We start from the raw sequence: 23,611 nt of genomic DNA on the forward strand, positions 1-23,611 counted from the left end.
CCAACAAATTTATTTGAGCATAAGCTTTCATGAGCTACAGCTCACTTCATCGGATGCATTCAGTGGAAAATACAGTGGGGAGATTTTATATACACAGAGAACATGAAACAATGGGTGTTACCATACACACTGTAATGAGAGTGATCACTTAAGGTGAGCTATAACCAGCAGGAGAGCGAGGGGGGACAATGGATCGTGTGGTGTGGTCTGGATGAAAGCTGGAGGCATGTAGGTAGGAATAGCGGTCAGTAGATTTCCGGTATAGGGTGGTGTTTATGTGACCATCACTTATTAGCACCGTAGTATCCAGGAAATGGATCTCTTGTGTGGACTGGTCCAGGCTGAGGTTGAAGGTGGGATGGAAATTGTTGAAATCATGGTGGAATTCCTCAAGACTTCTTTTCCATGGGTCCAGATGATGAAGATGTCATCAGTGTAGTGCAAGTAGAGTAGGGGCATTAGGGGATGAGAGCTGAGGAAGCATTGTTCTAAATCAGCCATAAAAATGTTGGCATACTGTGGGGCCATGTGGGTACCCATAGCAGTACCGCTGATTTGAAGGTATACATTGTTCACAAATGTGAAACAGTATGGGTGAGGACAAAGTCACAAAGTTCAGCCACCAGGTTTGCCGTGACATTATCGGGGATACTGTTCCTGATGGCTTGTAGTCCATCTTTGTGTGGAATGTTGCCGTAGAGGGCTTCTACATCCATAGTGGCCAGGATGGTGTTTTCAGGAAGATCACCGATGGATTGTAGTTTCCTTAGGAAGTCAGTGGTGTCTTGAAGGTAGCTGGGAGTGCTGGTAGCGTAGGGCCTGAGGAGGGCGTCTACATAGCCAGACAATCCTGCTGTCAGGATGCCAATGCCTGAGATGATAGGGCGTCCAGGATTTCCAGGTTTATGGATCTTGGGTAGCAGATAGAATACCCCAGGTTGGGGTTCCAGGGGTGTGTCTGTGCGGATTTGTTCTTGTGCTTTTTCAGGGAATTTCTTGAGCAAGTGCTGTAGTTTCTTTTGGTAACCCTCAGTGGGATCAGAGGGTAATGGCTTGTAGAAAGTGGTGTTGGAGAGGGGCCTAGCAGCCTCTCATTCATATTCCGACCTATTCATGATGACGACAGCACCTCCTTTGTCAGCCTTTTTGATTATGATGTCAGAATTGTTTCTGAGGCTGTGGATGGCATTGTGTTCTGTACAGCTGAGGTTATGGGGCAAGTGATGCTGCTTTTCCACAATTTCAGCCCATGCATATCAGCGGAAGCACTCTATGTAGAAGTCCAGTCTGTTGTTTCGACCTTCAGGAGGAGTCCACCCAGAATCCTTCTTTTTGTAGTTTTGGTAGGAAGGTCTCTGTGGGTTAGTATGTTGTTCAGAGGCGTGTTGGAAATATTCCTTGAGTCGGAGACATCGAAAATAGGATTCTAGGTCACCACAGAACTGTAACATGTTCGTGGGGGTGGAGGGGCAGAAGGAGAGGCCCCGAGATAGGACAGATTCTTCTGCTGGGCTAAGAGTATAGTTGGATAGATTTACAGTATTGCTGGGTGGGTTAAGGAAACCACTGTTGTGGCCCCTTGTGGCATGTAGTAGTTTAGATAGTTTAGTGTCCTTTTTCTTTTGTAGAGAAGCAAAGTGTGTGTTGTAAATGGCTTGTCTAGTTTTTGTAAAGTCCAGCTACGAGGAAGTTTGTGTGGAAGGTTGTTTTTTTATGAGAGTATCCAGTTTTGAGAGCTCATTCTTAATCTTTCCCTGTTTGCTGTAGAGGATGTTGATCAGGTGGTTCCGCAGTTTCTATGAGAGCGTGTGGCACAAGCTGTCAGCATAGTCTGTGTGGTATGTAAATTGTAATGGATTTTTTACCTTCAGTCCTTTTGGTATGATGTCCATCTGTTTGCATTCAGAAAGGAAGATGATGTCTGTCTGTATCTGTATGAGTTTTTTCATGAAGTTGATAGATTTCCACTCCATATGGCTAAATTCAGTGCCTTGCATAATGACAGGTTTCAGAGTAGCAGCTGTGTTAGTCTGTATTTGCAAAAAGAAAAGGAGTACTTGTGGCACCTTAGAGACTAACAAATTTATTTGAGCATAAGCTTTCGTAAGCTACAGCTCACTTCATCGGATGCATTCAGTGGAAAATACAGTGTGGAGATTTTATATACATAGAGAACATGAAACAATGGGTGTTACCATACACACTGTAATGAAAATGATCACTTAAGGAAACGTACTGACCGCTATTCCTACCTACATGCCTCCAGCTTTCATCCAGACAACACCACATGATCCATTGTCTACAGCAAGCTCTACGATACAACTGCATTTGCTCCAACCCCTCAGACTGAGAGAAACACCTACAAGATCTCTATCAAGCATTCTTACAACTACAATACCCCCCTGCGGAAGTGAAGAAACAGATTGACAGAGCCAGAAGAGTACCCAGAAGTCACCTACTACAGGACAGGCCAACAAAGAAAATAACAGAACGCCACTAGCCATCACCTTCAACCCCCAACTAAAACGTCTCCAACGCATCATCAAGGATCTACAACCTATCTTGAAGGACGACCCATCACTCTCACAGATCTTGGGAGACAGGCCAGTCCTTGCTTACAGACAGCCCCCCAACCTGAAGCAAATACTCACCAGCAACCACACATCACACAACAGAACCACTAACCCAGGAACCTATCCTTGCAACAAAGCCCGTTGCCAACCGTGTCCACATATCTATTCAGGGGACACCATCATAGGGCCTAATCACATCAGCCACAATATCAAAGGCTCGTTCACCTGCACATCTACCAATGTGATATATGCCATCATGTGCCAGCAATGCCCCTCTGCCATGGACATTGGTCAAACTGGACTGTCTCTATGTAAAAGAATAAATGGACACAAATCAGACATCAAGAATTATAACGTTCAAAAACCAGTCGGAGAACACTTCAATTTTCCTGGTCACTTGATTACAGACTTAAAAGTCACAATATTACAACAACAAAAATTCAAAAACAGACTCCAACGAGAGACTGCTGAATTGGAATGAATTTGCAAACTGGATACAATTAACTTAGGCTTGAATAGAGAATGGGAGTGTATGTTTCATTACACAAAGTAAAACTATTTCCCCATGTTTATTCCCCCTGCCCCCCCCCCCCCCCCGGCAACTGTTCCTCAGATGTTCTTGTCAACTGCTGGCAATGGCCCACCTTGATTTTCACTACAAAAGGTTTTTCTCCGCCCCCACTCTCCTGCTGGTAATAGCTCCCCTTAAGTGATCACTCTCGTTACAGTGTGTATGGTAACACCCATTGTTTCATGTTCTCTATATATATAAATCTCCCCACTGTATTTTCCACTGAATGCATCCGATGAAGTGAGCTGTAGCTCACGAAAGCTTATGCTCAAATAAATTTGTTAGTCTCTAAGGTGCCACAAGTCCTCCATTTCTTTTTGTTACAACAATGGCTGGCAGGCAGTTGACCATTACACTTGGATCTTTCAGGATATGTCTACATTGCATCTGGGATGGAGCCTCCCAGACTTGATGTAGCGCAGCTCTTCCTATTGCGCTAAAAATAGCTGTGTATATGTTATAGCTACTTTTTGAGCACGCTAGTGCGAGCCCCACCACCACAATTCTGTGGGGCCAGGTAGGGAGGTTCATTTCTAGATGCAGTGTAGACATACTCCCAGGAACAGAAAAAGAACTCAGTGAAGGAGGGAAAGTTGGGGTGACTAGATGTCCCAATTTTATAGGGACAGTCATGATTTTTCTTTCTTATATAGGCTCCTGTTACCTTCCACCCCCTTCCCAATTTTTCACACTTGCTGTCTGGTCACCCTAGGGAAAGTAGAGAAGGAATGAAAGTAGAAGAGGTAAAGGAAGACAAATGGAGAGGAGCAGAACTTGAGGGGGACAAATATAGGACAGAAACAGCAGCAGAAAACTGGTGAAAGGGGGGCAGAAAAGACAAACAAGAGGGAGACAAAAAGGCATGCTGTTCCAAACCAGCACTTCACATCAGCTGGACAGATTAGCCGCTGAGGACAGACAGAAAACTGTTCTCAGAAAGGTTGATTCAGATGTTTGTGAAACAGAAGCAACATCAGGAGAGAATGAATCACTTGATCTATGGTTGAGAAAACTATCATCAAAACTGAAAGAAAAAAGACAATGAGAATGTTAAATAAGAGGATGAGAGCAGAGGCACCACAGAGGCTGCGGTAGCAAGGTATGAATTACCATTCATTCTATTGCTCCGAGCCAGGTATGTTGTGGGAAGCAGCATACTCAGCCTCTGTAAAATTTGCTCTTTAACCTGTTTAAAGAATGATGTTGATATGCTCCAAAATCCTGTCCAGTTCCGATCCTTTGTTTGAAATATAGAATCTCAAGAGTGGGAAGACAATTTTGAAATAGGGAGGGGATTTGTTCCTAAGGGCTGTCATGGGGATGACCTTGCTGGTATGTGTAGTGTAAAGTAAGTCCGTCACCATTTTTTAATATCTTTCATTAAAATGCTTCCAGACTGCATCTGTTTCCCACCCCACCCCCACTTCTTCAAGATGAGCACTCCATCTACCACTGCCCTGAGTTTCTTGCTAACTTTGAGGAGTAAAATTTGTGTGAAGATTTTAATCTTTATTCTTAACGTCTTTGCAAACTGCTGGAGAACACACCTGAAAGATCAAAAATACCTAAAGGCTACATCCTTTTCCAAAGACAATGGGTACGTCTACACAGCAAAGAGAAACTCACAGTGGGCCTGTACCAACTGATTCGGGCTTGCGGAGTCTCAGGCTGCGGGGCTGTTTCAGTGCTGTGTAGACTTCTGGGCTTGGGCTGAGGCCCAGACTCTAGGACCCTGGTAGGTGGGAGGGTCCCAGAGCTCAGGTTCCAGCCTGAGCCGGAAGTCTGCACAGCAATGAAACAGGCCGAGCCCTGTGAGCCTGAACTGGCTGCCATGGGCTAACCGCGGGTTTTTCTTTGCTGTGTAGACATACCTATGTTACCAAACCTAAAGCCACTGGAGTCTGTTAATGGGGTCCACCGCTAGGGGCAGTGAGTTTTTGACCATGCTTCAGGTCCATGTGTTACGCAGCACTGGCTGCGTCATAACTGAGAGCTCAATATCTCTAGGGGACTGGGATGCTGTTTCCTTTATATTGGGCATAATAGCTCCATTATCCTCCAGTTTAACTGGAAACCTCTGTTCACTTAATTTGCCTTTCTTAATTTCCCCAGTGCATCTATTACCTATTTCTCTTCTCTGACACGGCCCCTGAACCAACATAATATAGAGTTTGAATGGAAGAGAAGGTGGCGTGTTAAATCCTGGAGTAAGGTATTCCCATTGAATGGGTTTGCAGGAGCCCCAGATTGCTTCAACAGTCTCTGTTCTTCTAGGAAATAAATGCAACTAACAAACTTGAAAATAGCAACTGCCAGCTCACTCCTTGAGCCATGTTCCTTTGCTGCCCTCTACTGCAGGGCTCAGTATAATTCCTCTAAATTGTCCAAAAAAGAGCAATCTTATATTTCCTCTGAGAAGCTGCCAGCCAAAGCAGGACTTGAACCCCAGGAAAACACACTGAGAACTCAAAAAAGAAAGAGATGGTAGGTGATATTAAGAAGTAACATAGAATAAGAAAGGGCATTTGTTACAGGACAACCAGCTCTAAAATATCAGCAAAATCAGACACCGATCTAAAAGATGGCAACTAAAAGCCATATTTTCAGGGCCTCAAAGAGCAATGACAAAACCATCCAGAACCTTTTAAAAGTTAAATTTAAAGAGACATTGTCAGATACTTGAGGCCTCATGCTGTTTGTTTTTCTGTTATTATATATTTTGCATATATTTACAAAACCCAATCTTAAATGAAAACAGTTTCCATGACTTTCTTAAATATAAATGAAAATATGCTTATTTAGATTTAAAGATCATCCTTCTGTATTGTGAGTGCAGGGAAACTAGAAAATGAAACTGACTAGGACCAAAACCTTTCATGTGAAGTCGTTTCATGATCCAAGCCAAAAGCATTGAAAAAAGTAAATCTCAGAAAGGATACAGTAATCCAGGTCCTGATCCTGCAATTGGTGCTCCTTTATGCCTGCACAGAATCCCCCTGAAGACAACAGACTTCCACGCAGATGCAGGAGTCCAGTTATAGAATTGCAACCTTAGGCCCCAGATTATTTTAGTTTTAATAGTTTAGGATGATAGTTATTATTTGTAGGTTGACTGCACAATCATACAAAGAATCCTAAACCAGAAACCCCTGGAACCCCGACCTGGGATATTCTATCTACTACCCAAGATCCATAAACCTGGAAATCCTGGGCGCCCCATCATCTCAGGCATTGGCACCCTGACAGCAGGATTGTCTGGCTATGTAGACTCCCTCCTCAGGCCCTACGCTACCAGCACTCCCAGCTACCTTCGAGACACCACTGACTTCCTAAGGAAACTTCAATCCATCGGTGATCTTCCTGATAACACCATCCTGGCCACTATGGATGTAGAAGCCCTCTACACCAACATTCCACACAAAGATGGACTACAAGCCGTCAGGATCACTATCCCCGATAATGTCACGGCTAACCTGGTGGCTGAACTTTGTGACTTTGTCCTTACCCATAACTATTTTACATTTGGGGACAATGTATACCTTCAGATCAGCGGCACTGCTATGGGTACCCGCATGGCCCCACAGTATGCCAACATTTTTATGGCTGACTTAGAACAACGCTTCCTCAGCTCTCGTCCCCTAATGCCCCTACTCTTCTTGTGCTATACTGATGACATCTTCATCATCTGGACCCATGGAAAAGAAGCTCTTGAGGAATTCCACCATGATTTCAACAATTTCCATCCCACCATCAACCTCAGCCTGGTCCAGTCCACACAAGAGATCCACTTCCTGGACACTACAGTGCTAATAAACGATGGTCATATAAACACCACCCTATACCGGAAACCCACTGACCGCTATTCCTACCTACATGCCTCCAGCTTTCACCCTGACCACACCACACGATCCATCGTCTACAGCCATGCTCTGCGATACAACCGCATTTGCTCCAACCCCTCAGACAGAGACAAACACCTACAAGATCTCTCTCAAGCATTCTTACAACTACAATACCCCCCTGCGGAAGTGAAGAAACAGATTGATAGAGTCAGAAGAGTTCCCAGAAGTCTCCTACTACAGGACAGGCCTAACAAAGAAAATAACAGAATACCACTAGCCGTCACCTTCAGTCCCCAACTAAAACCCCTCCAACGCATTATTAAGGATCTACAACCTATCCTGAAGGATGACCCAACACTCTCACAAATCTTGGGAGACAGGCCAGTCCTTGCCCACAGACAGCCCCCCAACCTGAAGCAAATACTCACCAGCAACCACATACCACACAACAGAACCACTAACCCAGAAGCCTATCCTTGCAACAAAGCCCGTTGCCAACTGTGCCCACAGATCTATTCAGGGGACACCATCACAGGGCCTAACAACATCAGCCACACTTTCAGAGGCTCATTCACCTGCACATCCACCAATGTGATATATACCATCATGGGCCAGCAATGCCCATTTGCCATGTACATTGGTCAAACTGGACAGTCTCTACGTAAAAGAATAAATGGACACAAATCAGATGTCAAGAATTATAACATTCATAAACCAGTCGGAGAACACTTCAATCTCTCTGGTCACGGAATTACAGACATGAAAGTTGTGATATTACAACAAAAAAACTTCAAATCCAGACTCCAGCGAGAAACTGTTGAATTGGAATTCATTTGCAAATTTGATACAATTATCTTAGGCTTGAACAGAGACTGGGAGTGGCTAAGTCATTATGTAAGGTAACCTATTTCCCCTTGTTTTTTCCTCCCCCCCTCCCCCCCAGACATTCTTGTTAAACCCTGGATTTGTGCTGGAAATGGCCCACCTTGATTATCATACACACTGTAAGGAGAGTGATCACTTTAGATAAGCAATTACCAGCAGGAGAGTGGGTTTGTGGGGGGGGGGGTGAGAAAACCTGGATTTGTGCTGGAAATGGCCCAACTTGATTATCATACACATTGTAAGGAGAGTGATCACTTTAGATAAGCAATTACCAGCAGGAGACTGGGGTGGGAGGAGGTATTTTTTCATGCTTTGTGTGTATATAAAAAGATCTTCTACACTTTTCACAGTATGCATCCGATGAAGTGAGCTGTAGCTCACGAAAGCTTATGCTCAAATAAATTGGTTAGTCTCTAAGGTGCCACAAGTCCTCCTTTTCTTTTTGCTAAACCAGAATGTTTTTAACAGGTATTGGTAGTTTTTTTTGTAATTAAGCATGATGGTTTCTCTCATTTGTTTCATGCAACACCTCCATTTGTTTGGGAAAGTTAATACAAAGGAAAGTGGTTTTTTTTTTAAAACCACCTTTAGATTTTAAATTGATTTTTATTAGCATTAGCCATTATATAATCACTTGTTATATCAACCCGTACACATCTGAAGTTATCTTAATATATTCAGCTTTACAACTCAGAGCAACACAGACCTACAATATTGTTATTAATTTAAGCACTGATGACCTGTAAGCCTGTGCACAGTCAGGCTCTTTATTAAACACAGACTTACTACTGGCTATAAGCCCTAAGCCAAAGCCCATCAAAATCAGTGAAAGCCCTTCATACACTTCCATGCACTTTAGATCAGGCCCAAAGAGTATACCACCCTAAACAGTCCTAATAGGTTAGGATGGCCTCCCTAGTGGGATAAAGCACTCAACTGGGACTTTAGATCTGAGATAAATTCTCAGCTCAGCCACAGCCCTCCTGTGTGACCTTGGGCAGGTCACTTAATCTACCCAGTGCCTCTGATCTCAATCTCTAAAATGGAGTTAGTACTTCCCTGTCTCACAGGGATATTCTGAAGAAATAAGTCCATTAATGACTGTAACATTCAAATACTACAGTGATGAGAGCAATATAAGTACTTAGATTGAAGTCAATGGACCATGCCTTATATTATATAGCTTATAGTGTTTGCAGAATCAAACACAGACAGTTTTTGTCCCAGAGATCTTGCAATCTGTTATCCCAGAAGTGTACTTCCTCACATCTTAATGCAATGCTTTTAAAACTGTTCTTTGCAGTCCCCCAGCTTTATTTAATAAACGTCCCCCCCCTCAAAATATCACTCTGCCCAAATCTAGTTCAAGAGAAATAAAAACCTAATGGGCTCTCCCACAATTTTCTCTTACCAAGTTGTTTTTTGTTACACACATCCAGTAATGACACTAACTGAAAAAATATAAAATATTCAAACATCAGCAACAGCTTTTCTGTATGATTTGCAACCCTTTTTCTGCAGCTATTTCTTCTATGACTTTTTGTTTGTTGGCAGGGGTTGCGGTGGAAAGCTGCTCTGACTTGATTTTACAGAGAGCCGAACTAGATCACTGCCTCACTCTTCAGCATGCTGTTCTCAGGGGTTTTATCCTACACTATTATAGATGATGCAAGAAAATCTGAGTTGCCTTTGCTATTAAAGCACCCCTGTTCTTTTTGCAGCTGTTGTCCTTTTGCTGTCTTTCTTTACAGCTTGAATGTGGAGCTTAGTATTTTCCCTTGAAAGCTAAGTCTCCCATTCTCCCCTCCCCGCAAAAACAAAAATATAACATTTACAAGCCAGTGCAAATTCCTAGTGCCCCCAAATGGCCAAGAAATCACTCCACATGGTCTAGCCAGCCCCAGGCACAGTGTGCGCACAAAACGCCCAATCAACGAGAAACGTAACATAACACTGTGCTAAAACCATCATTATGCGTGCGTGCGTGCGGGGTTAGTAACGCGTTCATGCAAGAGGACAGAGCATAAATAAAAAGAGCTGCCACCTCTCTCTTTACAGCTTAGCCGGGGGGGGGGGGGGGCAAAAGTCTCAGAGGTGGGTGAACGCCTGCAGTCAGGCATCTAAAATGCACAGCCCAGGGATTATCTCGCAGGGGCTGGGCACCTGCCGCTCCCACTGGAGTCCGCAGCAGCAGAGAAAGGTGCTCAGCCTGCGAGGACAGCTGCAGTCGCACTCCCTGCCCCCTGCACGCATCCTCCCGCTCGCTGCCCGGGCTGGGCTGGGCTGGGCTGGCCACTCTCCCGCTCGCTCTTCCGGCCGCTGCCGCCGCCGTTCTAAATCGATCGCGGAGCAACGGATCCGTGCCGGAATCGATGCCATCGCCGTTCCTCCCCTCCCCTTCCCTTCCCTTCTCTTCTCCTCGCTTCTCCCCCGCCCGGGCACCTGCACGCGCCCGCCCCAGCGCCAGGCCCCCGCAGCAGCCGCAGGCAACGGAGTCTCAGGTACCCCGGCGCGAGCGCCCCGCTCCCAGCCCGCCCTCCTGCGCGCGCCTGGTGCAGGGGGCGCTGCACGGTCAGCAGCTGCTGCTGCTGCTTCCTAGGCTGAAACCCACGTGCTCCGCAGCCCCCGCTATTACTGCTGCCTCCCAGGCGCCTCTTGTCACCCTTTGCTTCCCTGGGGGTTGGGGGGGGGGAGACCTACTCATCCCTCTCCTCCCCCCCAGTGGGGTACAGGCTCCTAGGCGAGAACACCACGCCCCCCCGCCAGACCTCTGCCTTCTCTTCTCCTGCCTTTCAGCTCTAAACGTGGAGCCCTCCTCCCAGTTTACTAGCCTAGTTTGCAGCTAAAAGCAGCTGTTTCAGCTCAGTAAACAGAGGATGCTCGTGGTTCCTCCTTCCCAGCTACTGCTCGCTGTGCGCTGGCTTTAAGCTCTGGCGCCGTGTGGCGAAATGTATCCGGTTTTGGCAAGAGCCAAACGTGCCGGTGGCTTAATTCCCCCTCCCCCATTGAAACGGGCTCGCCCTGCGTGCTGCAAGTTACCCGCAGCTCAGCCAAAAACGCTTTTAAAGCTTTGTTTATTTCTTTGGAAAACAAATATGGGTCTGTAAATTTCCTCCGCTTAGAGTAAACTTGAACTGTGCTTTTTCAAGAATACGCCAGTAAAATAAGCGAGGTTTAATTGACAGCTGAGGTTTGCAAGAGCTTGGAATCTTTTTAACCCACCATTTTCTGTGTTTTTGTTTTTTAAAAGCAGAAAGTTAATAAGCTATGGAACGTGTGTTTACTCCGCTGGAATGTCTCCTTCCCACTGGTATTGTACCTCTTCTTACTGTTTAAATCTCTTTCAAGAGTCTTTACCCTGCAAATAAGTATATTTTGTGTGCACAACAATAAGAATTACGTTCTTGGTTTGAAGGACAGCTCGATTATCATCTATTATTTCGAAAGGTTAATAACATAAGGCCTAACATTCCCCTTCATTTGTTGCCAGTAGAGCAAGTTTGATGTTATTGTGATGGGAATCATCCCTTGAGGAGGTAAAGAGAGGAGGCACATGTGGTGGAACTGGGGAACAAGGTTTAATTTAAAAATGTTTTAAACAGATAGAGTTAAATTGGTGCTAATGCCTATGTATGCACTCTTATTTTGGTTTAAGATTGGCCTATTTCAGTTTAATTTAAACTGAATGCCCCCGCGGCACCGCTTTGACGTGCGAGTGTGGTCGACTGCAAGCACTGGGCGACAGCTCTCCCAGCGCTTCTGGTACTCCACCTCCACGAGGGGATTGGCTCCCCATCACTCAGAGCCTGTCCACACTAGCGCTTTAAGGCGCTCAGACTTGCTGCGCTGAGGTGGGTGATCTTTCACACCCCTGAGCCAGCAAGTTAGAGCGCTGTAAAATGTGAGTGTAGACTAGGGGTGGGCAAACTTTTTGGGCCGAGGGCCACATCTGGGTGGGGAAATTGTATGCAGGGCAGGGGGTCGGGGTGCGGGAGGGAGTGCAGAGTGTGGGAGGGCGTACGGTGTGCAGGAACAGGCTCAGGGCAAGGGATTGGGGCAGAGGAGGGGTGCGGGATGTATGAGGGGGCTCAGGGAAGGGGGCGGGCGGCAAAGCGGCCTTCACCTCCTGAAGTACGTGCCAGGGAGTATGAGGAGGGGGTTCAGGGCAGGGGTGCAGGAGGGGTGCGGACTGCGGGAGGGAGCTCAGGGTAGGGGGTTGGGGTGCAGGAGGGGTGTGGGTGCGACAGGTGGCTCAGGGCAGGGAGATGGGTGAATGGGGGTGCAGGGTGCAGCAGGGAGCTTAGGGCAGAGGGTTGGGGTGCAGTAGGGGTGCGGGATGTGGCAGGGGGATTAGGGCAGGGAGTTGGGGGGTGGGGTTCAGGCTCCAGCCTGGTGCTGCTTACCTAAAGCGGCTCTGGGGTGGCAGCAGCACGCACCGGGGCCAGGGTAGTCTCCCTGCCTCCCTGCCCTGGCCCCACGCTGTGCCGCTCCAGGAATCGGCTGGCCCGACATCCCTGCGCGGCCCCTGAGGGAGCAGGGGGGCACAGGGCTCTGTGCGCTGCCCTTGCCACGCCTCCGGGTACCTTCCCCGAAGCTCCCATTGGCCGCGGTTCCCCGTTCCCGGACAATGGGAGCTGCGGGTGGCGGTGCCTGGAGACAAGGGCAACATATGAAGCCTTCTGCTCGCCCCCTCCTCCCCCGGGGCCCCAGGGACATGGTGCCAGCCGCTTCTGAGAGCAGAGCAGGGCAGGGCCCACGATGCCATGGGGGCAGTCCCGCGGGCCGGATTCAAAGCCCTGAGGGGCCAAATCCAGCCCGCGGGCCGTTGTTTGCCCACCCCTGGTGTAGACATACCCTAAATGGAAATAAGATAAATGATTTAAACTGTAATAGGAGTGTTTACACAGGAATTTTCACTGGTTTAACTAAATCAGTTTAAAATACTACCTTTAGTTTAGTTGGTGAAATTTTCTCATGTAGACAAGGCCTAAAGCTGATGAGAAGACTGGCCTCTGGCTGTGGATCTTTGGATACATATTATAATATCTTAGTGGATCCTTGGGATATGCTAGGTGAATATCTTGCCTGGTACGTGCTCTGAAGCCACAAATGTGTCCTCACCAATTCTGTAAGCTGAATCTCCGTTTTTGGTTTGATTTTCCACTCTTATGTTGTTGTGGCATGTTTTGCAATTCTGAAAATTCATTATTAAATATCTCCTTACCCTGTGTGTGTATAATATATAAAAAGTGAAAGTACAAAAGTAACCTCTATGCTCTTTGTGGCAGGGACTGTGTCTTCATATATGCTTGTACGGTATTCTTATTAATTATCATTGGTATTATCATAGCACATAAGAGCCCTAGTCATGGACCAGGACCCCATTGTGTGCAGTGCCTGAGACTATCTCTCATCATAACTGGATCCTTGGGAGTGCTATTGTAATATAAATATTAAATGATATTGCTGAAAAGAGTTGCTTTGGTAAAGGGGACTGAATTCTTTATTATGATGCTCTGGCTTTGCTGAGAGTGGTTATGACAAGGCAGATTCATTTAAGCCACCATGGGGTAGATGGATGGGAGGGGTGAGTGTATATAATCTTTGTGTGTGTGTGTATATATATATAATACCAACAAGCAGATATATTTGGAAAATAAGAATTCTAAAAAATTGTCATCTTTTTGAGTTTAATAAATCTGTTAATCTGTTTCAAAATTTTAAAACAAAGCATTTTCTCTGTCAATATATTTAAACTTTTCCCCAGAATTTTTTTGTGTTATGTTTGGCTTTATAACTTTACAAGTTTTTCCTTCTTGATCCAATTCAAGGACGGTTTAAAGTTACTAAAAAGGAAAGATTTACATGAACTATTCTTAATAAAAACAGATACTGGACAGCATAAGCTGCATTTCTTTTGGGCACTGTTGGTCTTGGTTAGAAAGGTGAGTGGTGTTTGGAGAGTTCATTGATTATCTTTTTCTAGTTGCACCATAATCTGATTTCTAAAACATAGCTACACAGTAAAAATGTTATTTGGTGCATCAAAAAAATCCTATCGGATTTAATGCTATCTATCTATACAGTAGAAGAGTGGGTATTTGTCACCATTTATTTTGTAAAACAGTTGCTGTGTGTAGGTATCTGTATGCAGTAGTCAATTTTACATGGTAGTGTAGGGTAAGATACACCTAGATACCACAGATAAAGTCTTGTCCTCACTAGCAAAAGTTGCTTTGGTTTTGGTAAACCCTGTCTGTGCAAGAGATTGCACTTTCTTGAGATCTGGTCAAGAATGTAGAATGAACTTTTGTAGGAACTTTGAAGCATAGCAAACCTCTCCATCTTCTGTGCCAAGTGCAAGGCTTACTCCTTCAACCTTGTCTTCACTAACATATAAACACACAGCAGCATATATGTATAATAATACCACCCAGCCAAAACAAAACACTACACTATATTCACAGGTTTCAGAGTAGCAGCCGTGTTAGTCTGTATCCGCAAAAAGAAAAGGAGTACTTGTGGCACCTTAGAGACGAACACATTAATTTGAGCATAAGCTTTCGTGAGCTACAGCTCACTTAATCGGATGCATTCAGTGGAAAAACTCACAAAAGCTTATGCTCAAATAAATTTGTTAGTCTCTAAGGTGCCACAAGTACCCCTGTTCTTTTTACTGTATTCACAGTAGCATAACCCTGGGGAGAGGATGAGAGAAAGAAGGAACTACATGTGGCTGATGTTAGTTATGTGGTTTAATGCACTTCTAGAAGGTGCTGAGATACTACCATGATGATGACTATAGAAGATCCTGTATTGAACAGAATAAAATACATATGGGCTTAGGAGCCAGACTTCAGGTACCCCATTTTGAATTCATTGGCCCAAAAACATTTGCTGTGCCAACTTCATAATTTTAATCAGTGTAGTTATAGTGGGTTCTTATTTTGGCAGTAATTTTAAATCAACACACATAGCACCTGATTGTGGCCCAAGTACCAAAGGTTTGAGAACTGCTCTTCAAAACCATTGTAGTCAAACTTCACGAGCTCTGAAGACAATTCAGTAAAAAAGCTGGAGCACAATTTAAAATTGCAGAGGGGTGGACAGAAACTGTGCTATGTGCTCCAAAACAGTATTAATTTGCTTAATGCCGTTTAAAATGGATAGTGAAGTAGAGCTTAAGAGCAGGATTGAAGTATACAAAGCCTGGGAAAAATATTTTTTCTCTGTAAAATGAAACTGCAATGGGATTCATTACTGTATATGACTTGTAGATTATGAATTTCAGTGAGTGATAGGTCCATGCCAAAGCCCCATGTTCTTTTTGGGCCTGTGGTCTACAACCAAGATTCCTGCTCTATGTGGCACCCTAGTGCTAAATTCTAGGACAGCTATAGGTAAGTTAAAAAGGGAAGTTGTTATTCATTTAATTATTGAAGTGAGTAACACAATCAGTACGCAAAAAGAAAAGGAGTACTTGTGGCACCTTAGAGACTAACCAATTTATTAGAGCATAAGCTTTCGTGAGCTACAGCTCACTTCATCAGATCACTTGCATCTGATGAAGTGAGCTGTAGCTCACGAAAGCTTATGCTCTAATAAATTGGTTAGTCTCTAAGGTGCCACAAGTACTCCTTTTCTTTTTGCGAATACAGACTAACACGGCTGTTACTCTGAAACAATCAGTACGGTGCGCCTTGGATTAGTTATTTTCATAGTAAATTCAGATTTTTGTGTTTCATCCAAATTTTAATTTTTATTGCAGTGTAGTTGTATTCATTGTAAGAGCAGTACAGGAAAGGAATGGAGGATATGACATGTGGCTGTGAGGTAGTTGACAACTTTTGATAACTGGAAAAGTGATGGAGGCGTTTGATTTTTGGGACCCAAGAGGATCGTTGAACTTTTTGGCAATGGAAAGAGGATGCATGTCCCCTTCTGCACTTCTGGTGAGCAGAAGTAAAGTTGGCATTCGAGTTTCCTGGTAGGGCTTGAAGTCTTACCTCGCCACTCGTAGAGTAAATTCCTTCTTTCATGATATCTAAATAACCACCTAGCAGCAATGGATAAGCTCATTAACTGGATGTTTGTGATAAAGTGATCTGCAATGAAATTGTTAACCATGGCTGTATTTTCACTGCCAAAAAGGTGGTGTTGTTTTTACAGTGAGATAACTAACATATGATGGTTTTCCCACTGTAAAATCCTAATAGAGATAAGATCTCTGTGGTTTCTGTCACAAAGCACTGACCTGACCTAGCTACATAAGAAAGGCCATACTGGGTCAAACCAAAGGTCCATCTAGCCCAGTATCCTGTCTTCCGACATGACCAATGCCAGGTGCCCCAGAGGGAATGAATGGAACAGGTAATCATCAAGTGATCCATTCCCTGTCACCAATTTCCAGCTTCTAGCAAACAGATGATAGGGACACCATCCCTGGCCATCCTGGCTAATAGCCATTGATGGACCTATCCTCCATATATTTATCTAGTTCTTTTTTGAATCCTGTTATAGTCTTGGCCTTCACAACATCCTCTGACAAAGAGTTCCACAAGTTGACTGTGTGTTGTGTCAAGAAATATTCCCTTTTGTTTGTTTTTAAATCTGCTGCCTATTAATTTCATTTGGTGACCCCTAGTTCTTGTGTTTATGAGAAGGAGTAAATAACACTTCCTTATTTACTTTCTTCACACCAGTCATGATTTTATAGACCTCAGTTATATCCCCCATTAGTAGTCTCTTTTCCAAGCTGAAAAGTCCCAGTCTTTTCTCATATGGAAGCCGTTGGATACTCCTAATAATTTTTGTTGCCTTTTTCTGAACCTTTTCCAATTCAGATATATCTTTTTTGAGATGGGGCGACCATATCTGCACACACTATTCAAGATGTGGGTGTACAATGGATTTAGAAAGAGGCAATATGATATTTTCTGTCTTATTATCTGTCCCTTTCTTAATGATTCCCAACATTCTGTCCGCATTTTTTACTGCGCTGCACATTGAATGGATGTTTTCAGAGAACTATCCACGATGACTCCAAGATCTCTTCTGAGTGGTAACAGCTAATTTAGATAATTTTATATGTATAGTTGGGATTATGTTTTCCAATGTTTGTATTTATCAACATGGAATTTCATCTGCCATTTTGTTGCCCAGTCACCCAGATTTGTGAGATCCTTCTCTCGCTCTTCACAGTCTGCCTGGGATTTAGCTATCTTGAATAGTTTAGTATCATCTACAGATTTTGCCACCTCACTGTTTACCCCTTTTTCCGGATCATTTATTAATATGTTAATAGGACTAGGCCCAGTACAGTCCCCTGCGGGACATCACTATTTACCTCTCTCCATTCTTCAAACTGACCATTTATTCCTACCCTTTGTTTCCTATCTTTTAACCAGTTACCAGTCTGTGAGAGGACCTTCCCTCTCATCCCATGTTTAAGAGTCTTTGGTGAGGGACTTTGTCAAAGGCTTTCTGAAAATCTAAGTACACTATATCCACTGGATGCCCTTTGTTCACATGCTTGTTGACCCCCTCAAAGAATTCTAGCAGATTGGCGAGGCATGATTTTCCCTTTACAATAGCCATGATGACTCTTCCCCACCAAATTATGTTAATCTATGGGTCTGACCATTTTGTTCTCTACTATAGTTTCAACCAGTTTGCCCAGTACTGAAGTCAGGCTTACCGTCCTGTAATTGTTGGGATCACCGCAGGAGCCCTTTTTAAAACTTGGCTTCACATTAGCTATCCTCCACTCATTTGGTACAGAAGCTGATTTAAATGATAGGTTATAGACTACAGTTAGTAGTTCTGCAGTTTCACATCTGAGTTCCTTCAGAACTCTCGGTGAATACCATCTGGTTCTGGTGACTTATTACTGTTTAGTTTATCAGTTTATTTCAAAACCTCATCTAATGATACCTCAGTCTGGGACAGTTCCTCAGATCTGTCACCTAAAAAGAATGGCTCATGCTTGGGAATCTCCCTCATATTCTCAGCTGTGAAGATGGATGCAAAGAATTAATTTAGTTTCTCTGCAATGGCCTTATCGTCCTTCAGTGCTCCTTTAGCACCTCTATTGTCCAGCGGCCCCACTGGTTGTTTAGCAGGCTTCCTGCTTCTGATGTACTTACAATTTTTTTTTTTGCTATTACTTTTTGAGTCTTTGGCTAGTTGTTCTTCAGATTCTTTTTTGGGCCTTCCTAATTATATATTTATACTTCACTTGCCAGTGTTTATGCTCCTTTCTATTTTCCTCACTAAGATTTAACTTCCACTTTTTAAAGGATGCCTTTTTGCCTCTCACTGCTTCTTTTACTTTGTTTTTTAGCCATGGTGGCACTTTTTTGGTTCTCTTGCAATATTTTTTAATTTGGGGGTATACATTTAAGTTGAGCCTCTGTTATGGTTTCTTTAAAAAGTTTCCATGCAGCTTCCAGGGATTTCACTTTTTGCTCTGTACCTTTTTAATTTGTGTTTAACTAACCTCCTCATTTTTGTGTAGTTCCCCTTTCTGAAGTTAAATGCTATAGTTTTTGGGCTGCTGTGGTGTTTTCCCCACCACAGGGATGTTAAATTTAATTATATTATGGTCACTATTACCAAGCGGTCCAGCTATATTCACCTCTTGGACCAGATCCTGTGTTCCACTAAGGACTAAATCAAGAATTGTCTCTCCTCTTTGGGTTCCAGGATTAGCTGCTCCAAGAAGCAGTCATTTAAGGTGTCAAGAAACTTTATCTTTGCATCCTGTCCTGAGGTGACATGTATCCAGTCGATATAGGGATAGTTGAAATCTCCCATTATTATTAAGTTTTTTATTTTAATGGCCTCTCTAATCTTCCTGAGCATTTCACAGTCACTATCATCATCCTGGTCTGGTGGTGGGTAATACATCCCTACTGCTATATTCTTCTTATTAGAGCATGGCATTACTATCCATAGAGACTCAGTGGTACAGTTTGGTTCATTTAAGATTTTTACTTCATTTGATTCTACGCTTCCTTTCGCATGTAGTGCCACTCCCCCACCAGCATGACCTGTTCTGTCCTTCCGATATTTTTGTACCATCTCTCCTTCCCCCACATCTGCCCTCTTACTCATACAGTGGGCCTTACCTAGTTCATCTCAGTGTAAAACTACAGTGCTTTGTCTCCACTAGGATTTTGCAGCAGGATAGCTAAGGTGCGTTAGTCATCCTGTCGTGGAAAACACATTTATTTTGGCAGTGAAGGCATAGCAAATGGTGATATTTAAAATGTCAGCAGCAGGCATTGGTTAATGCTCCATTGCAATGAATGGGAGGGGGAAAGTACTCAGTGGCTCTCTAGCTTTTTTCTGCGGCATTCTGTTTCTGCAGACAATATTTCATTGACTTACATTTGTTTCACACTTGGAAAGTTATTTTTGCAACTAGGGGGCCTAGATACTTTTTTAAAAATGAAAACTTAGATTCTGCAGCACAGCTGTGTGGCGTGGGGTAGATTGTGTACATAGTCGTTCAGGTGTGATACAGCAAATTCACAAGGCTCATAACAGTTTGTTACATTACAGTTTGTGAATTCATTTTAAAAGCAACTCTGTTTTCTTTGTTTAAAAGATCTAATGCCTTCTACAGCGTACCACCCTTTGTTTCCCTCCTATGGTTTGTTTATAACCTTTGCGTGTGGGTTGGTGACCTTGGTGTTGTGCCTAGGTTGCCCTTTGTGGGTTCTGCAGTGAGACTAGTTTAGCTAAACTTTAACTACAGTGGACTTTGAGAGCTCCGTACCATGCCTTGGTCTCCTTAACATTGGTGTGCTGCTGTATGCTTTAAACAGGCCTGCACCTGATTAGTACTTGGAATCTTTGGGTAGTAGAGTTTGCTAGGTCCACTTACTCAGCAATATTGCTAACGTGGAGCACTGTATGCCATAGTCTACACTGGATTTCTGTTTGTTCCCACATGTAATTCAAACTTAACTTTTTTGATGTACAAAAGCCCTTTCATCTACAGCATAAACGATGACTTTATTTAGTTTTAAGGGGGCCCCGATACAGCTTTTGTCATTTTATAACTTCTGCCAGACGAGGTGGATGAAAGAGAGAGACACATCCTCCATTGCCCAAGTCCACCAGCAAGGTAGCTCCCTGGTGGACACTTCCTTATCGCTCTCCTGCAGAGGGGAAGGCTCTGCATAGCAGAAAATCCTCTTACCTTGCTCTCTGTATCCTGGCCCACAGAGAGCTCCGTGAAACTATTTCTCACATCATGTGGGGAGTGTGAGCCATTTGTGGCGGCTGTCTCCGTTATATCCTATTCCCCATACCTATTGTGCATCAGAACCACACCAGTTCCTGGGGTGGTAGTTGGGGCTCGGATTTGATTCCTTCAGAAGAGGAAGTAACAAAAAGACGATTATTATTAGAAATGGCTTATGCCCCTAGAATGGTTTCCCTAATATTGAGCATCAAGAGGCGTTTCTGCTTACACGGTCAACTGTATCTCACCGTCTGTCTGTAAGTGTAACTCTCTTTACCCTTTTCATCAACTTGAATGGGCTTTGAGGTTTTATCAAGATGATTATTTTAAGTACCTCTTAAAACTTAAGTTTATATGGTTATAGTTGATGATATAGTTATTTCACTGGTGTCTGGAATCACATTGTCTCCAGTTAAATGAGCCAAAGCTGTTTCAGCTTTAAAAGAATATCGCCAGGTAACTGCCTGTAAAGCTGAAATTTCCATTTATTGCAGGTAACCCTTTGCATCCTTTCCCGCCCCTTTCCCGCCCTCTCCATTTGAAACTAGAGCTTTGTTCTGTTAAAGCAAGGTCACCTGTATATCAGAAGCAAGCCACAGGAGAGAACACCCCTCAACCCATAGCTTAATGTTGTGTATAATCTGGGGTAAACTATTTTCTGACAGAGAAAAGACAGGCAGGCCTGCACCTGATTAGTACTTGGAATCTTTGGGTAGTAGGATTTGCTAGGTCCACTTACTCAGCAATATTGCTAATATTGCATCAGTGGTTCTCAACCTGCGGCCCAGTCAGCACACAGATGCGGCCCATATGACCTCTTCAGGGCCATACAGGTAATATTGGATGCTGCCCACAATGATGAATAGGTTGAGAACCCCTGCTATACATGGAAGTGATATAACCTGTGAATAACAATGTTTTTAATTGACAGTTGAATTATATGAGAATTTTACCATTCAAACAAGTGAATAGAAACTGTTTCTTTATGTTAATCTTTTTCAAAAAATGGGGTTAGGTGGGCAAGAACATTTTTTTCATCATCCTATAGCTCAAATGGGTAAAAGTGAGTTGCTAGAAGCTGGGAATGGGTGACAGGGGATGGATAGCTTGATGATCGCCTGTTCTGTTCATTCCCTCTGAAGCACTGGCCACAGAAGACAGGATACTTGGCTAGATGGACCTTTTAGTCTGACCCAGGATGGCCATTCTTATGTTCTAAGTGGCTAGTCAAAGTTCAGGGATGGTCCAGTTGGGAGTAGAAATTGGTAATAGAGTCTGGTATTGTCTATGATGTAATCTTATTTATTTACAACGAATATACAAAGTCCTGCTTCTCTAAACACAGGTGGAACCACAAAATGTGACCGCTTCTTATAGCCCTAAGCCTCTTTAGCCAGCACTAGACCCAAAACTGTCCACTAGGCTTCTCCAGGGCCTCCCCCTTCTTACAGGCTATTGCTTGGGCCTTGTGCTGACTTTCTTCCTGCCTCTGAGTCTTTCTCAGTTTCTTGTCTGCCCCCCCATCTCCACAAGCTATACTTTTTCTGCACTCACCCTCCTGATCAGAAAAACGCCAAGGGAAACCCTTTTCTCACACGTTGCTAGTTTCTGGGCAGACTTCATTGTGCCCTGTTTTAGATGTGACCCTTTAAATATCTCTTACCACTATCTTAAATGGAGGTCATGTTCACACACAATTTTTAACAAGGTTTTAACTTAACCCATAAAAATGTTTTTACCCAGCTCATAACAGTATAATGGTTCTGCTGAAAGGACCAGGAGTCTTTGAAGCAAATGTGCTTTCAGAAGAGTATTGTCTTCCTTCCTTAGTCCTGGTGGTACCCTTCACAATGAGTTTTTAAAGATATATATTTTGTGGTTTTACAGCAGCCTTATTGTCAAATCATATACAAACTGCCTACAGGTTTCAGATACAAGTCCACGTTTAGGCTTGATCTCCGAATATGGAAAACAATAGAAGAAATTGCCTGTTTGCAAATACGAACCCAGTCTGAATAAAGCAGAAGCTAATATGAAGTAGGAACACGTGGTAAATTGTTGCACAGGAAAAACTATACTAGGTGACTGGTCCAGGCTTGGAAGTCTTGGGTTCCAAAAATTACAAAACCCTCTATTTCTCCCACTCCCCCCAAAACCCTATACTTGTATTTGTGATCTGTTTTCAGCTTGTACATGTGAAGACAGGTTCAGTGCAAGTTTTTGAATAGGTAAAACAGTGGTTCTCAAAGTTTTGTACTGGTGACCCCTTTCACATAGCAAGCTTCAGAGTGCGACCCCCCCTTATAAATTAAAAACACTTTTAAAATATATTTAACACCATTATAAATGCTGGAGGCAAAGCGGGGTTTAGGGTGGAGGCTAAGAGCTTGCGACCCGACCCCCCCCGTGTAATAACCTTGCAACCCCAGTTGGGAACCCCTAAGGTAAAATGTTGCACTTGATCACATTATGTTTGTTGATGTCCAAGTTTTAGACCAAAACCTAATACAAATATAATTCCTCACCCATTCACTGAAAAACACAGTATCCAGCTGCCAAGTATGGTTGGTAATCCTCCTTCTACAGGCTTCCAGATTTAATAAGCTTATTAGGCATGGATCTAAGAGCCAGCCTTTTGCTAACAGCATTGTTGATTGACAGCTTAATCCAGAAAACATTTTTCAATTGCTAGTGAAAATTTATCTCTATTTAACACACTAAAAGAAGCCTATCTTAAAGGCTTCTTTGGCAATTATTAAGGATAAAAACCAGTTAAAACAAAAAAAAATATAAAAAAAGAAAAGTAGTGGCAGATCTCACCCACCACAAAATACCGCAAGAAAACAAATATATTTATTCTGCATACAACCACCTAGCCCTGCTGTCCACCTTTAAACATCCAAGTCTGATTATTTTGGCCTATGTCTTTCTGTAAATTGAGAGTGATGTTTAAATGCCATCTTTTACATGCATATTTATTCCAGCATGTGTATGTGAATAGATGATTCTACCCAGACAAGTGACCTCTATATTTGATGAATGCAAACAACTATGTTAATGCATTATTAAGTTTGCATCGTTAAAAAGTTAACAAATTGAAAAGTTAAATTTTCTTCAGCAATATTCACTCAACTATGCTATATATAGATAGCTATATACAACATTTTTGGAATGCTGTTATATTTGTTTCTTGCCCTATACCGAATTGCTAGTAAGAGGCTCTTGCTGTCGTTTCCTGGGATTGATTTTTTTTTTTTTTTAAACACCAGCAGCATTTTCTCAGTAGAGTGTCCTGCCTTTGTAACTTGTCTTCATGGATTGTCTGCCAGAATCTATATCTGGAAGGCTTCGAGGTATGATGTAAGGCATGTTTGTCAGACCACATCCACCCTCTGATTGAAATCCATGGGAATAGAGTCAGTAACTTCAATGGGAGCAGGATTTTGGTCTCTTACGTTTAATTTTTTTTGCTGACTCCTCTTTGTTT

At 43.3% G+C, this 23,611-nt stretch overlaps 1 protein-coding gene across 8 annotated transcripts in view; it reads left to right on the forward strand.

Annotated features, from left to right (window-relative positions):
* Positions 1-9,974: 9,974 nt before the first annotated feature.
* Positions 9,975-23,611, forward strand: part of TPK1 (thiamin pyrophosphokinase 1) — a 481,390-nt gene continuing 467,753 nt past the window's right edge. For 2 of the 8 annotated variants that reach the window (XR_013635371.1, XR_013635372.1), the window contains exons 1-2: positions 9,979-10,372; positions 11,125-11,181. Coding sequence is in view for 6 of the 8 variants with exons in the window: in XM_078851688.1 (XP_078707814.1) it covers positions 11,139-11,181 (43 nt within the window). In the remaining 2 variants the exon portion in view is untranslated. Of the gene's footprint in view, positions 10,373-11,121; positions 11,182-23,611 lie in introns of all 8 variants that reach the window. The other 6 variants (XM_078851688.1, XM_073332805.2, XM_078851690.1 and 3 more) reach the window with 6 other exon arrangements.

The sequence above is a fragment of the Lepidochelys kempii genome, chromosome 2 (assembly GCF_965140285.1).
Source record: "Lepidochelys kempii isolate rLepKem1 chromosome 2, rLepKem1.hap1, whole genome shotgun sequence".
Taxonomy (NCBI): Eukaryota; Metazoa; Chordata; order Testudines; family Cheloniidae; genus Lepidochelys; species Lepidochelys kempii.